A 17049-nucleotide genomic window follows, 5' to 3' on the forward strand; every position below is an offset into this window, starting at 1 on the left:
ATTTTTTAATACTAGAGGTGTTTGCTAACTAATATAGTTTATTAGACAATTTTAACTTATTTTGATATAAATTACGGATTAGATGGTCATATCAGTCAATGCTAGTGTTTGGTAAATTCATTTATTGAAACAGCTTATTATTGTGGATAAGTTGTTTTTAAACAATATGCTTATAACAGCGAGTTTATAATCAGCTGGTCAAACTAGTAAATAAAATTATCAGGTCAAATCAGCTATTAGTCGTTTGAAAAACACCCCCAATGTTTATGGTCTCATATATTTTATTCTAACTTCATTCTAATATTTTATTCTCATATGTTTTTCATTAACTTTATTTAAGTATTTTTTTGAATGATTGTGATTCTGTATATTTTTCATTAAATTTATTTTAATGTTTTAAAGTCTCATTTTCCTCTATTAAATTTATTATTTAATAAAATAGTATATCTACCATTTAAAAGGGTTCTATTCATAATTTACGTGTACATTTCTTACAAAAACAAATTTTAAAAACAAAAAACCATAATATATATATATATATATATATATATATATATATATATATATATATATATATATATATATATATATATATATATATATATAATCTTTTTTATCGGTTTTACCAACATCCAACAAAAAGGAAAAATTGTCCAGAATAATCTCACCTATTTACCCATTTGCTGTGAATAATCTCTAGTCCCTATTATTAATTATTTCTAAATAATCCAACTTTTATATATTATTTGCTAACATTACTCATTTTCACAATTTAACTGGCTAATGTAAGTATTAGTAGGCTTACACTAACTTTTTCTTCCCCTTATGCTTTTTCGTTGTTCTAACTTTAAACCTCTTTAGTGGTAAGTGTCTAAAATAGTCGGTTAAATTTTGAAAATGGGTGCTGTCAGTAAATAATATTCAAAGGTTGGATTATTTAGAAATAATTAATAGTAGGTATTATTTACAGCAAATGGACAATAAGTGAAATTAAGTTGCAAAACTTTTCCAAACAAAAAAAAAATTATTTATAACTTGTTCAATCATTTGCCATTTATAAATCCGGGTTCAATCAAACTATCAAAGAATGAAGGATGAGGAGTCTAAAAGAAATACCGACGCTTTTTGTTGCCCTCTCCAACCTGGTACATACACCCAGGCCCCAAGCAAAAGCTCCAAATGCAGTGAAGAGGATAGCCATGGCGCTAGGGCCTTTGGCGGCGATTTGACGGTCGTAACGAACGGGAGCAAAATCACCAAGTGGAGGACGACCATCTTGAATGATAGGCATGTTTTCGTCCTTGATGCCCGCCATTCCTGGCTTGTTCCTTATCACTACTTCTGTCATTTTCGATCTCCTCAAAAAATCAACACTTTTCGATCTTGAATATCTACATTATGCTCTAAATCCAAATCAATAGTTTTGTCTAGGATTAAACTTCTTATGATATCTTTTACAGAAAGTCGTTAATTGCTGGAGGAGAATCTTGTTTCAATTGAAAATTCTTGTTGCTGGAAGGCTGGGAATACTTCTCAAGTCTAATTAAGGCTACTTTTAGGGAAACAGTCGGTAAAAGATGCCTGACTTGAGCGACTTCCATAGATCATCCAATATACTATGGTATGTCTACAATCTATCGGTTGTTCTTCTAAATTCAATGATCTATTCGAGTTAAATTACGCCCAAAATCTTTTCTGTTGTTGAATTTGATGTAGTGATATTATTTTCAAAATTGACATGAGATAGATCATAGAATGTCACTCTATTGGGGAAACTGGCTTTGATTGAGTAAATTTTGCATCTATAAATACACTGTACGCTACTCCCTGCCAGTGTGCTATAACATTGAACTTTATGAAAAGTGTACTGAAAGACTGAACTTTCCGAAAGATATTTTGTGAAACACGCTTTAAGAGCTACATCTGTATATATGAAATTGCCTAGAAGGGTTTGGGTCGGAAATACGCAATCTTATCCTGTAGTAGTAATAAGGGAAAACATCATCTAAAACTATGGAGTATGTTCCTGCTTGGTTTTGTAGGACCTTTAATTAAGGACTTAATCCCCTGATTTGTGATTAATCAGGAGTTAAGTACTGGTGGAGGCACGTCTTTGTTATCTTGCCCAGCTATGCAATAAGAGCATCGGAGAAGATAACTGTTCCTATAAAATGCAACAAGGGATTAGCAAGGTCCGAATGATTTTCTGGGGACCCATTCTGACGCCCAAGTCAGTATCAGTCTGAGACAAATTGCCTAATAGATCTGATCGAGACTTTACGTCCTTTAATGGTAATATCGCAAGTGCACGGCGTAGCTTAGTACGACGGCAAGTACCGGTCGAATCCACTAGGAAGTGGGGGTTAAGTCAATAGTTTCTCGATTGTTCGAAGTGTATAATATGGTGTTTGGTGGTAGAAACAATTAAAGCAAGCAATTAAAAATACTTTATGAAAATGAAGCATAAAAATAAATAAGAATACAATGAACTAAAATAAAGATAAAATGATCAATAAGCTAAAGAGACATAGCTTAAGTTTTCTCACCAAAGTAGTGTTTATTAAACTTTAACCTAAGATCATGGATGTTTTGTTATAGGGAACAACGTATCATAAATACTAATGTTCTCTCTCGAGCAACAAAAGCTTCCTAAAACACACTCGACTACCTATTCTCATAGAGCTAAGCATAATTTAAGACGAAGTACACATTTAACATTTCCAATCAAGGCATCTACCTATTCTCATGGAGATGACTTAATTTTTAAGCATAGATTATCGTTAAAAATCGACTCTCATCCTCAATTCAACGACACTACACATGATAGCAAAATCCATCTTAAACCATAAACAATACAACCAAACCAAAGGTAAGGAAAGCAATTTAGACTACGCACATGGTGATAATGCCTAGCCTAAGACAAAATAAACTACTCACTCATACTCATTTTGAGATTGTAAATTGCAAATAAGCTAAGAACCATAGATCAATGAATTTAACTAGAGTATTCTAAAAAGATGAATACAATATAAGTTGGAGAACTACAAGCATGAATATATGAAACTAAAAGCAATTAATCAAAGATAACTAAGTGACATGAATTGAAAATAATATAAGAAAAAGGATAGAATTTACTCTTTTGACTTCAATCTAAGGATGAACAAGATGATTGTTGATGATTCAAAGTAATACCTTCCAAAAGTTTCAATAATAATACACCAATGGTTGAAGAATTCAAATTGCAAAATGTTATAAAAGAGACTTGAAATTAAGATTGTAATTGGAAATTGAAAGGGCTTAATTGAATTGAAAGAGAAATTATCCTAAAAACCAATTCTTAATTGAAAAGAAAGCTAAACTATGAAGAATACATAAGAGTTACTCAAAATGAAGGATGAAATCTGATATGTTGAGCTTCATCTTCCTCTTTTCTATTTATAGCCTTCAAAACAAGTGGGGGTGGTGGTTTCATGATTGCTCCACCACCCTTAGGTTGTAGGAGGGAGGTGTCATCCCTAATTGATAGGGTAGGGTGGTTAAGCAATCATGGCAGCAACAAAAAAGGAGTAAATGTGATTGGACCTCAAATGATATTTAAAAAGATCACAAAAGTTGCTGCCGCCCATCTCGTTCGACCAGTCGAGTCACCATCAGGTACAATATCAGAAACTTCAAAAGTTGGTCAGAATGTGAAAATTAGCTCCGCTCGACCCGAGCCATCTCGCTCGACCTGGTCGAGCGTGTCCTGTACCCTTGTATTGAATTCTGCTAATAATCAGAAGCTATTGAAAGATTGACTGCAGTTCGCTCGACCCGAGCCACCTCGCTCGACTAGTCAAGCAAGCTTTAGGAATGTGATACTCGGCTTCTGAACTGCTCGAGCTAGCTTGGCTCGAGCTAATTCTAGTCGAGTGGGTCTACTTTGGCTTCTTTTGGCTTGTTCTAGTGGCTTGGCTCATGATGTTTCACTTCTTTGAGCCCTCGGCATTTAGGTGAGCAATGTATGCAACAAAAAGGGGCTAGTTTGTGCTCGGTTTTGATGATTAGATCCTGAAATGAAATAAAACACCAAAGCAACAAAACAAGCGTAAAATCCAATAAAACAATGCAATAACATATATTTTCCTCACGCTAAACAAGCCACTTATACGAGTAAAAATAAAGATCAAATGTAGCTAACAAGGTCTTTCCAGGAGCACTGTGGCGCAAGGTAGATTACTACTTAGGACTTGTTTAGACGTGATGTCTTTGTGATTAATATCTAACAAATGTTCTTTTGAAGATTAGTTAGAGCAATTGTAATTACTCTCTTAGATTTATGATTGTGCTATTAATGTTCTTCTGAAAATGAATGTGGGTCCTTGAAAATCAGATGTAATAACTTCTTAGCAATAAATTACTTAGAGTCCTTTGTATCTCTCTTAATAATAGAAGTTAGTTACCTCATTTATGTGTATTTATAGTCCATCATTGTGCATGTAGAACATTCCTTCTGTTATTTCATCAATCTCCAAAATTCCCTTCCATGCCACTGTAGTTGTCTTGAACGTGTCAAGTTCCTCCTTATTTTGGTGATTTTTCCTTTATTCACTAGTGGAAAAAATCTTATTTGCTACGGTTTTTTAGCCATAATATGCTGCGGTTTTGGCCCGCAGCAATAGTGATAGCAGCAAATGGCCTATTTTAAATGTTGCGGTTTAAAACCGCAGCAAAAAAAAGGCTATTTGCTGCGGTCTTCTTAAAAACCGCAGCAAATAGTGTATGACTATTTGCTGCGGTTTTTAAGAAGCCCGCAACAAATTTTATTTTAATTTTTTTTTGCTGGGTCAGGAGGCTCTCTGCGTGCCGCAGAGATTTGGGCGAGGCGCGGAGTTGGGTCTGTCTGCCTTCAAATTTATTCTTCACTTTTTTTTTTTGCTTTTTTCGTTTAATAGTATTAAATAATCTAATAATGTAGAATGTAATAAACAATGATTAATCCAATGATAAAGATTGATAATTAAATTATATGATGTCGTTTACAAGAATAATTACCCATTGAACCATTTATACCACATACATAAGTAATCATTCACATTCAAATATACAACTACATATATACATAAGTAAATTATTCACATTCAATCTACCCTAAAAATCCTAATTAATTAAAATTATTCACATTCAAATATTCAAGTACATACATAAGTAAATCATTCACATTCAAATATAAAATACATACCTTGGTAATGAGATATGATAATTTTGTTTCTACAATAAGATTAGTATAAAAAAAGACTAAATCCTTACTAAAACACAATGACTTGAAAAAGAACAAGACTAGCCCTAATTTCGTGGCTTTTGAAGGAAAAGCAACAATGGTGGGTTGAAAAACTTAAACAAAGATGGAGAAGGAAATTCGTGCAATGGGTGGTTATTAAAGCAACAAATTTCAATAACACAGGAACTTGAAGAACTTAAACAAAGTCGTGGGGTTTGGAAGATGATGAACGAAATGAAGAGAAAACACAGTAGAGTCGTATGATTTGAAAAACTTGAAGAACTTGAAGAGATTTTTCGTGGGTTTTTGAAGAAATTTTCTAAAATTGAAGAGCTTGAAGAAGAAGACAGTCGCCGTCGTGGGTTTTTGAAGAAAGTTATTTTAGGGTTTGAAGAAATAGAACGTCAAAACACGTTTTTTATATTTTTTGAACCAACTATTTGCTGCGGGCTTTATAAAAAACCGCAGCAAATAATAGTTTTTTTTTTTTTTTTTGCTGGGTCAGGTTGCACTCCGCGAGCCGCGGAGTAGGGTCTGTCTACCTTTAAAATTTTTCTTCACTTTTTTTTAATACTTATTTGCTGCGGTCATTCAATAACCGCGGCAAATAACTACTTATTAAACGAAAAAAAATAAATAAATCAATAAATAAGCATTATTTGTTGCGGTTCTAAGAAGCCCGCAGCAAATAAGTGCTTATTAAACGGAAAAATAAATAAATAAATAAATAAAAATTAAAATTTTTTTTTTAATACTTATTTGCTGCTGGCCTAACAAAACCGCAGCAAATAATGCTTATTTATTTATGTTTTATTTTTTTTTCGTTTAATATGCACTTATTTGCTGCGGGCTTAGCAAAACCACAGCAAATAAGCATTATTTGCTGCGGGCATCAGGAAAACCGCAGCAATTGTAGTATATATTTTTTTTCTTTTTTTTTTGCTATTTAATGTTCCGTCTAAGGAAAACCGCAGCAAATGACACGCAGCAAATGAGGTTTTTTCCACTAGTGATTTTATATGACGCTTTTTACTTCTTCTATTAACATGTATCCCACTAACTTATAATGACCTTCTATAATGGACAAGTGCCTTTCAATTACACATGACCTTCCCATGCACTAATACTACTAATGTACGTTCGATGCTTCTTCAATCCTCTCAAATGAATGTCGCCAGATTACCTTCTAAATTCATGAATTCCTCCCAGATTAGCACTACTTTACCTTCCCAGACGGTTTTCTGCTAGAATTACTTGTGACTAATATTTTTCATACACAACTATGGAGTATTTAACTAAAAGGCGATAATTTAATAAGTTATTTTACCTATAGAGGAAGATTAGAGATATGTTTAGACAGAGGGAAATGGAGAAAAAGAAGGGGAGAAATTTTGAGAGAGGAATAATCCATTGTTTAGATAACTATAATGTGGGGGAAGGGTTTAGAGGGAAAATATAGATTTATTTTGTTAAGAATACAATATCTCCTAACGTGTAAAGATTTGGAGGAAAAACTCAAAATTCCTTTTTTTTTTTTTCTTTTCCCTTCCCCTCTATACAAATAAGGTATATTGGCTCCTCCTTTCTCTCCCCTTCCTTTCCCTTTCTTTTCTTTCTTTTTTTTTCTCTTGTAATTTGCTATTCAAACATAGTGTGGAGTCAAAATTTGATGAAAATGTAAATATGATGAATTAGAGTCTTATTTGAAATTCTTGGCCATGAAATATGGGGGTGAAAAAGGAAAAGAGAGGAAAAAGAAGGGAAATATGGGCATCAAGCATGTTGAATTAGAGTCATATTTGGTGGGATAAAGGGAGATTTGCTTGAAATGAGTGGTAGATATTTATAGTATTACAACCACACAATTTTTGTCTAAAAAGGTCCATGTTATCAGATTCTAAACTATATAATTCTCTTGTCCATAAATGAACATGTTGATGTAAGAATCACATATTTCATCATTTTATCAGGACATTTTCACAACAAATTTCATTGTTTTAGTAAATTTTGTTATGTTGGACTGATTTCTCACGTGATTAACTAAAATTTTGGTTAGTTGGGCAAGTTCAAGTAGACTTGTTCAAAAATTGTTTCCAAAATGAGGCCCAAAGAATTATAACATTATTGTATCAAGCCTATTTCACATGGAGATAGAGGATTTACCATTAATAATTCAACCTGTTTTGTACGAGACCGTTTCACGGTGAGATAACCTCAAAACAAGAAGCTCATAAGCTAAAAGTTTCTATTATTAGGCTATGTAACCCAAATATAATGCATGTCTTATAGTGAGACCGTCTCATATAAGAATTTGTGTAATTTTATCTTTGATCTTTTTCTCTCTGTTCATTATTTTTATCTTCCACTTATTTTTTATTTTATTATTTAGTCTAATTTATCATTTTACTAAATCTCTCACAAAATACAACAGATACTAATCTGAGAAGAGAGGATTAGTACCTCAAAATTACCTTAGAAAAGAAATCATGGGCTTTGGTGCCTTCTAGAAATAGTAGTAGGTTTAAACTTTGAAGTAATGGAAACAAAAAAGCCCAACAAACTAGTCATTGGTGCTTTGATAGCATATAAAATGTTAATTTTATCTATGAATTAACTATGAGAAAGACAAATGAAATCTATATATTAAAAGTTAATAATTTATTACTTTCTTTTTTTTTAATTTGTATATTACACTTTAATAAAAAAATATTTATAGTAAAAAAACGATTAGTTGTAAAAACTACTCGTATCTCACTAGTGGCCATTTTGGTTGCAAAACTTAGGAAAATTTTCTTTTATGAAAAATAAATATTTGGATGTTTGTCAAATATGCACTTGAGGCCTGAGGGTCGATTTTGGCTTAAATGCTAACTTATAGAAGTATATAATTATAATTATTATTATATCTTCATGAATAGAAATGTCACCATTGTGGCAAATTCAAATCCTACTGAACTAGGTTATTTTTTTTTATTTTGAAATCACATTATATACTTTTAGTTTTATTTATACATTTATCCTTTTATTTTATCCATATAATTCAATTATTTCAGTCTCTTTCTTTACTTGGTACCAAATTCTCTCATTAATCAATAAAATATACTAATGAAAAAATAATTTGAAACACGAATCACACTGTTATTAAAAAAATTTCACTTTTTTTATTATTGACAGGGAAACTTTTGATATTTAACTTAAATATCAACAACTAATTTCATTATATAAACAAAAAATACTATACATGTAAATATTTATTTTTCTATACATGTAAATATTTATTTTAACATAGATAATAAATCATCATCAAACTCCTATAGTGAATAACATAATTAATTTGACTATTTTTTCAACTAAATTCTTCCTTCTATTTATCACAGTTGAAGACTTTTTAAATTTTATTTGTCACAATTATTAATAATTACTATGAGTATATGTTTTAATATTGTTGTATAATAAATTATTGATTCACTTTGATAATGATAATATCATATCAAATACAAAAATTTAATAATTAAATTTGTGTTGTAAATAAATTAATTTTATAAAATAATATTATTATTCATATTAACAAATATTTACAGCATTCATATTTTACACGAAAATCTATCTAATTCTCTTAAAAATACATCATGTTTGCAATTGATACAAATACAAAGATAGAGGGTAGCATAATATATTTTTAAAATGGAAGTTGCAAAAAATAATTTTTTAAAAATCTACACTTTTTTCGATTTGATATTGTTACATCACATAAATCAAAATCCTAATTTGTATAAGTAACAAATTAAATTGGAGGAATGGTTATCTTTTAAATTTGATTGTAGAAAGCCATCTAATTAGGAATGAACATGAATTCAATCTGAATCAAATTTAACAAGACTTAAATCAAATCTCTCTCAAATTTGATGAGTCCAGGATTATTAATTTAATTATTCATTACATTTTAAAATTTTCATTAACACTAAAATTAGTAAGTTATATATAAGTGATATAGTGTTATTTCAAATGGACAGAAATAACAGTGAAATATAACAAAATATAAAGTTTTACCGAATGTACGATTGTGCTCATCCAGTCACCAACTTTCTTGAGCAAATGGGCGGTGCATTTACTACAAACAGGTAAATAATACCATGACACTTGGCTATGAAACAACACCAACCTCCTATGTCTCATTCAATAGTCACCAAAAGCTATTACTCCCTCTATTCTTTTTTATCTGCATTGATTTTTTAAAAATATGATAATAAATAAATAAAGAAAATAAATTATGTGGATAAAATTAAAAGAGAGTTAAAATATATGAACGAGATTAAAAAAAAGTAATGGACCATCATTCAAAAATAAAAATAATATAAATTAAATGAAGCAGACCAAAATAAAAAATGCAACAAAGGAGGAAGAATATAAAAGTATTAATTAAATTACTTCTTCTTTGACACCTGTCAGAGGACTCAAAATAAAATATTTTGCAATCACATTCTGACTTTCTAATTTCCACCTAAGCTATTGCATAAAATAAATAATGATGCTACTATTATTATTTAAGAAAAATTATCGTAAATAATACAATTTTTTGTTAATTTTCTATAATAAATATCAACTATTAATTAATCGTAAATAATACCAACTTAGAAAAAAAAATTTCCTACAATAATATCAACTTTAGTTTTTAACTAATTTACCAAATTTTTTAGTCATATATTCTCTTATAGATTGATTTTTAACATGTTAGTATATCTTAGGATAACACCCTTAAAGTTGATATTATTCATAGTTAATCAAAAGTTGATATTATTGTAAGAAAATAATTAATATTATTCATGTTAACTTTTTCTATTATTTATTATAAGGAAATTTTACATCAATTAAGTTACCAAAGTGAGTAACAATTATTTTTTAATTTTTTTCATACAATATCAATAAAGTTTTAAAGTATTCCACAGTCCACACTATAACAAATTCTGTTATTATTGAAATATTCTGTTAAGATTCTATTAAGTTTTTTCTCTTTATTTTTAGTTTTTAACACCATCATTCCACACCACGGACCACCATAGATTGCGCCTCCGAGCCTGCCCTACTCTCAACCTCCAACCACCACAACAATACCTACGAAATGCCAACATCTAAAACACCACTGCTCCAACCACGCGCACCACATTTATCCACTACCCATCTTAGATGGGTGGTTCGGGGTTGAGGGGGTGAAACCCCACCATTAAACCCATTTTTTGAGGTGGGTCGAGTGTATGATGGATCCACCACCATCATTAACGCTCTTTGCAACTAGCAAGGGCGTATCAAGGCGAGGTCGGAGGAGTGGTGCGGTTGAAGGGGATGCTTAGATGGCTGGGGATGGGTTAGGGTTGGGCTTGGGCGAGGGGTGGTCAAGTGTATAGAACTTTTGCTTTTTATTTCTTATCAACTTTTAAAAAAATTAACTAAGGTAAATGCAAACCAAAAAATTTTTAGAAATAACAACTCTTGTACGTGACTTTCTCATCATGAAATACTCATATAATTAATTTACTCCCTCCATTCTGAAATACTTGCTATATTTTCATTATATGCACTATTTATCGTTCAAGCTTATTATATATATTATGACTATTGTGTAAGTAATAATATAGTCAAGTGGGATCTTGTATGAATCGTCTTATCGCATACTTTCATAATTTTAACTTTTTATAATTTTTAGATTTGTATAATTCAAGATATAAATAAACAAAATACTTCCTCCAATTCAACATTAACGTCTCATTTGCTTTTTGAACACTATTCATCTCTTACTCTTAATTTGTAATTTATTATTAATTTACAAGTTAAAACATAGTCATGTGAGATCTTGTTTGATTCGTCTCAACGCAAGGATTATTCATATCAACTTTTCATAATTTTTACTAATGCACAATTAGAAATATTAAGGAATGAATAAGTGCATTGAATAGAGTGCATAAAGTAAATGGGACGTTAGTGATGAATTGGAGAGAGTAACACATTGAAATGCGTAAAACGTAAAATGTAGCAAATATAATAAAACAAAGGAAGCATTACTCTAATTAATCATTTTTAAGATTATAAGTGATCATTTTGAGGTTATAAATGATTACTTTTGAGGTGCAATTGATCACTTTATAAGGTTATATAAGTGATCACTTTAAGATATTAAGTGTACAATAAATCAAGTCAATAGAATTTATTTCACCGTAAGATCCTTTTATTTGAAAATTTATATTTTAGAAATTTCTTGACACTACTGTCTTGAAAATAGCTTTATAATTTGTATATTATAATTTCAATAATATTTATTTAGCAATAGTAAATGGCATAAAACGCTGAAAGTGGAAAGGTGCAAATGACTAAATAGAATTTACTCCTAACAACTGGTACCAAGTGAGCAGACATGCCAACCATGAAGCACATGACCTATGATAATAAGGACAGACTGCCTTAACATGGGATGGTTAGCATGTAGCAACTCATTTTAGGCCCACCCACATCTTTTAAACATCATGATATAGCACTATGTATTTCAAAGATACCAACCACTCCTTGGAATATACTTCCTCGATTTCAATCAGATTGCTATATTTAAAAAAAATATCTTAACAGAAAGAAAAAATATAGCAATTTAATTAAAACAAACAAATGGTAGCGAAGATGCTAAATGTATAATCAGCAATGATAAGTTGATGAATTGATCCATTCTTGTTGATTTTACAATGAGATTAAGAGTTGTACAATCCCATTAATTTTCATTTATAGTTTTAACATGTCAATGTTTCCTTCAGGGTTTGCGGGAACCTTAAAGCATGACTTATTTTAATTCGCAATTCGCAAAGAGATTAGTAAATCATGCAACAGAAAACTATTTATCGCAATTCGCAAATTCTATGACCCACATTGACCTCAAAGGCTTGATGGAAGAACCAAACATCTCTTTATCCGAATCCAAACTTATTTTTCTATCTACAATAATTTCACGGTTACAACAGAAAACTGCTCGGAACGATATCAAGTAAAACCATAAAGGGACTTATTCGGGCAAGGGCTCCCGCCTTCATGTTTACTATTCCTATCATATGGAATTCGCAAAAAGTACATAAAGTTGCTTTATCGATTTTGTTGTTTGGTTTTAAATAGAACACAAAATATCTGAACTGGGTGGATGAGATGAAAATGCTACATGTAGCGAATTACGTAAGACGGACTAAAATGAAATACGTAGCAAATTCTATGGGACAGACGATAGTTGAATCAATTCCTTTTCAGTTAAGAATAATAACTTAGCACTCATGAATCCTTAACAAAGAAGGCTTATAGTGGTGTATGAATACAAAAGCAATAATTCCTATCCAGCAATATATTCTACATTACAGCTGTCTGAAAAATATTTTCCATCAACCAGAAAATTCAACCAGGAATAAACAACTCCCAGTCCCAGCAAACTAACAGATGGATTGTTCTTCTCATCTAGTCTAGTTCATCAAAGCAAGAAACCCAAACATGCATAATATATTAAGGAATATGAATCAATGAATTGAATAACTGATAAGCCGGAGAATCCATAGAACATGGTATACCAAAGATAGAGGTGAAAGAATGTACGAATATATTAGTCTAAAACCACGACACAAAACTGTCTAATGCTCGAAGAAACAGCCTCATATTATCTCAATCTACGAATATACGAGATTAGTCATAGCGCCATACCAAAGCTTATACCGGAGACTCCTGAGCAATCGGATGTGTACCAATTTTCAAAACAAAAACGAGCTCCAGGGATTACATATGTACAGGATTCCAAAAACTCTGATTGACCGATTGTGATTTCGAAAACATCACAGAGAAAAAAGTTTTGGTCGAAATGTATCTCGGAACACCACCCGATAGACAAGCAGCAGATGAAAATGAAGAGCTGCTTGAATGTGTTTACTCACTTTCCCTCATGCAATTTCCGGGCAAAAGAAATTTATACTTGTCAGCGTTTTCCAAGAGATATGACGGTAAATGAACTGCGGAGTAAGAATGAGGGACGGACCCCATCTTTGCGATTATAGCCTTAAACGAGTATTCCTCGGGTAGCATATCGAACAAGTCGGCACCTTTGCATATTACTCTCTGAATTCTTTTGGGATTTAAGAAATGAGCAAATCTCACTCTATCACTATGGCTATAAGCTTTCATTTTGAATATAAACTCACTGATACGACGAAAACAAAAGCTGCAATGCCACCCAGCATCAGCCAACATATCATCAGTTTGTCGAAAATGGGCATATTTCGTCTTCCCTGTTTGATATTTATGAACTGAAGCTCTCCAACTGTTGTTATCCACGTGAAACTCAAATGAGTATAAGTAGTTCTTGAGCTGTAAATGAAGAACATCAGGGATATCGTCGCACCACCTCAAGAGATTGATGGTATGCCTACTCGGTATCTCATCAACATCCGACATAATCAAAAGATCATCATCTGAAATACCCGCAATTCGTAGGAGCTGATCCAATGCAACGCGTTGATACGCTTCCTCGACAAAAGGGTTTTCTCCCTTAACAAACCGACCCCCAATAGACCCATAAGTCAAACGAGGCTCCACAAATTTAAACTGGTCTCTATTGGCAGCAAACACCAGAGGCTTTGGAATCCCGGTGAATGTAGAATTCGACTCGAGCAACACAAACTGAGTAATATAAGGGTACAGCTCCTGCCATCTTAAATTAAGTATATCGACCTCATTACTGAAAAGAACAGCATCATAAACACGCCTTGGATACTCACGAACACCCCAACCATGAAGCTTACAAAGATGTTCCATAGTCACATTTTCATTGTAATAGTGAGGAATCATGTGAAAAGGTTTGGGTGGTTTTTCCCACAACGGTCGAAGAAAATAGGTAATCTTTTGCCCATGTATGTAGATACCAATAGTGCATACCGGAATGATCAAGAACAAGAATAAACAGGCCTTCAAATCGAGCCCTCGAAGAACACAGCATAGTCTAGACATGCTTGATTTGCTTGACTGCTAGAAGAAAACAATTCATAATCCATCAATAACTAGCTTAGAAATATTCAATTAAATATCAAATTGTACATAAATCCTACACTTTTTGCAATGAATTCTGAGGAAATTCAAATCAGCACAAATTGACATAGAAACAAGTCAACAACATAAGCAGCGTTTTTATAATTATTTTTCTGTGAGATATTGAAAGTCATAAATTATGAACATCATACAAATTGTTTCTAGAAATTTTGAATATTATATGCACAAATCAATAATAATAATTTAAATAAAAACATCAAACTTGAAAATTTCTAGAAACAAACCCCAAATCAAAATCCAACAAAAACAGATCCAACTGCAGTCTACATCAAACAACACATGGTGAGTAGAAAATTCCAATCAATTGACAATGCCAACAGAAAACCTAATTGAAAAATAATAATCAAACTAACAAAACCAAAATAAATAAGGGTAACTAAAATCAGATAAATTCAATCATACAAATTCATCATCATCGTACCCAGTCTCGCTTATAAAAGCTATGAACAGGGTCTAATAAGGGATTGAAGATGGCAGATCGTACCCTTCTCAAAAGGAGATTCAATCATACAAATTAAGGGTTTCAATTACATAATGACGGTAATGCAAAGAAAACCCAGATCAAATTAAAATCACAAAAAATGAATTAAAACCAAAAATTACCTGGCAACAACAGTCTTTGCATAAACTATCCGTTTTTTTAGAACAATAATGTCCTCCTTGTTCCGCCATCAATAACATTTTTTCTGCTAAATCTTGAGCAGAACCTAATTTGGTCGACATCAGGAAATCAAGTTTCAACCCTTTCAATTAATCTCTCAATCTATCTTAACTGCTACAAAAATTCCCAAATTTTTTCCACACTCACAGATGTGTCAGAAACGGCAAAAAGAAAACCCAAAATAGAATTAAACTAAAGTTATAAACCTTTTCAATTAATCTCAACAACAAAAAAAATTCTCAATTTATCTTAACTTGTACAAAACTTCTCAACTTCTTCAGCGATATAACGAAATCTCAGATTATAAAAACTGAAACTTGAAACAGATGTGTATGAGAAACGACAAGAAGAAAAACCTCAAAAGAGGAATTGTTCAAAAATTAGCCAAATTTGAGGGGATTTATAAGTAAGTAAATAAATACTCAGATTGAAGATTATGAAAAGATTGAAGGGGAAAAGAAAGAGTTTATGGATTAACGGGGTGCAGATGTTTCAACTTTATTGAGGCTTTTAGAGGGATAATAGCCGTTTTTGAGTAGTTTTTTATGACACTTTTTTTTTTTTTTTATTCTTCTTTAGATTTAATAAATAATACTATTAATAATAATAACAAAAATTTTTGTAATAGAAGAAATAGTAGTATAAATTATGGGTTGGGGAAACGCGTCAAGGCCTTAAAGGGGGTGTTTGGTTACTTTTCAATTGACTTGCAAAATCAACGGTTTAAGTTAGCAACGGAAACTTGTTGTGTGGGCCGGTGACGTCGTGACCATGTGTTTGCTCGTTCTCTTGGGCCCGCCTTTATTGCTCTGAGGATTCCTCCGTTTTATTTGATTTTTTATATAATTTAATATATTATTTTGATAATTTTTATATTGAATTATACACATTTAAAAATTGTAAAAATTTAATATTATGATAATATGTGATTAAACGATTTAAACAATATCTCACTTGATTATATTTTTTCTTACACATCAGTTGCAATATAAAAACAAGCTTAAATAATGAATAGTTTAAATAACAGACATGAAGCGAGTATTTTAGGACGGAGGAAGTATATAGTGGTAACGAAAAAAATTAATATTGCTCATGATTTTGATTTAGTCGATTTGTTTCATTAGTTTTTGGCTAAAAAGCTGGTATAATGAGATGACAACTAGTGACAAACCGTCTCTTAGGTTTTGGTTTAGTCGATTTGTTTCATTAGTTTTTGGCTAAAAAGCTAGTATAATGAGATGACAACTAGTGAGAAACCGTCTCTTATAGAGATCTCTTATAGGGACGTCTCTCTAGACTCAAGTCACTAATATTTTTCAATTAAAAAAATTCGCACTATATATACTTTAATAGGCTACAACACCAGCTGAATAGATTAAAATATCAACTTCAATATGTTAAAGAACCAACTCCAAATAGGTTAACACAGATAATGAAGTATTTGTTTAAAATTTTTCTCCAATAACATATTGGGCCGGCCCAAATGAAAATGTCTCTCAGAGAGACCGTCTTTCACAACAATTTGTTATGAAAGTGTATTAGAGTCATTCAAAAATAAAAAATGAGACAATCTAAAATAAAAAAAATGAGACAAAGGAGTATGTTATGTCATTTTTACGTTATGAAAGTGTTATTTAAAAAAAAAAAGTGTAGGAAATGCTGAGGGTAATAGAGAGCCATATAAGAGGGCGATGAAAATTGGTTTGAAAATCTTGGATTGGTGAAGTGGAACATCTTTCAAACATGACTAAAATTTCAATAGTCTTATCTTAATTTGTGTTATTCCTTGTGCTAGCGATTATCAATTTATATTAGTCTTCTAAGTGTCAATGGTCAATGATTAATAATAAATTTTGTAAGAAAAAAAATTGATTTTGAGTGAAAAAAAAATAAAAATTATACTTGTTAAGTGATTTTCTTAACTAAATAACATTAAATTTTCAACAACTTAAGAGTAATTCATGGTTGATAGAATTTAAGAAAATTATTTTATGCCTTTGGATTTGATTGGTAAAAA

The 17049-nt window shown here is 31.3% G+C and overlaps 1 protein-coding gene and 1 pseudogene across 2 annotated transcripts; both read right to left on the reverse strand.

Moving 5' to 3' along the window:
- Positions 1-631: 631 nt before the first annotated feature.
- Positions 632-1881, reverse strand: LOC130820284 (NADH dehydrogenase [ubiquinone] 1 alpha subcomplex subunit 13-B-like; annotated as a pseudogene).
- Positions 1882-12515: 10634 nt separating this feature from the next.
- On the reverse strand, positions 12516-15660 carry LOC130820956 (uncharacterized). 2 transcript variants are annotated; one of them, XM_057686524.1, is made up of 2 exons: positions 14975-15660; positions 12516-14290 (listed from the first exon to the last, which is right to left on the reverse strand). In XM_057686524.1, the coding sequence occupies exons 1-2, from the start codon at positions 15092-15094 to the stop codon at positions 13196-13198; spliced, it is 1215 nt and encodes a 404-aa protein (XP_057542507.1). In that variant the 5' UTR covers positions 15095-15660; the 3' UTR covers positions 12516-13195. The 2 variants fall into 2 exon arrangements, with proteins under 2 accessions (XP_057542507.1, XP_057542508.1); XM_057686525.1 differs by having other exon boundaries at positions 12516-14287; positions 14975-15658.
- Between the last annotated feature and the right edge of the window lie 1389 nt (positions 15661-17049).

The sequence above is a fragment of the Amaranthus tricolor genome, chromosome 8 (genome assembly GCF_026212465.1).
Source record: "Amaranthus tricolor cultivar Red isolate AtriRed21 chromosome 8, ASM2621246v1, whole genome shotgun sequence".
Classification (NCBI taxonomy): Eukaryota; Viridiplantae; Streptophyta; class Magnoliopsida; order Caryophyllales; family Amaranthaceae; genus Amaranthus; species Amaranthus tricolor.

What these genes read in the sequence shown, in the direction of transcription:
- LOC130820956 (XM_057686524.1), bottom strand. Translation starts at nt 15,094, where the DNA reads ATGTCGACCAAATTAGGTTCTGCTCAAGATTTAGCAGAAAAAATGTTA. An exon ending in GCAAAGACTGTTGTTGCCAG is followed by an intron (nt 14,291 to 14,974) that starts GTAATTTTTGGT and finishes GTTTTCTTCTAG; the next exon opens with CAGTCAAGCAAATCAAGCAT.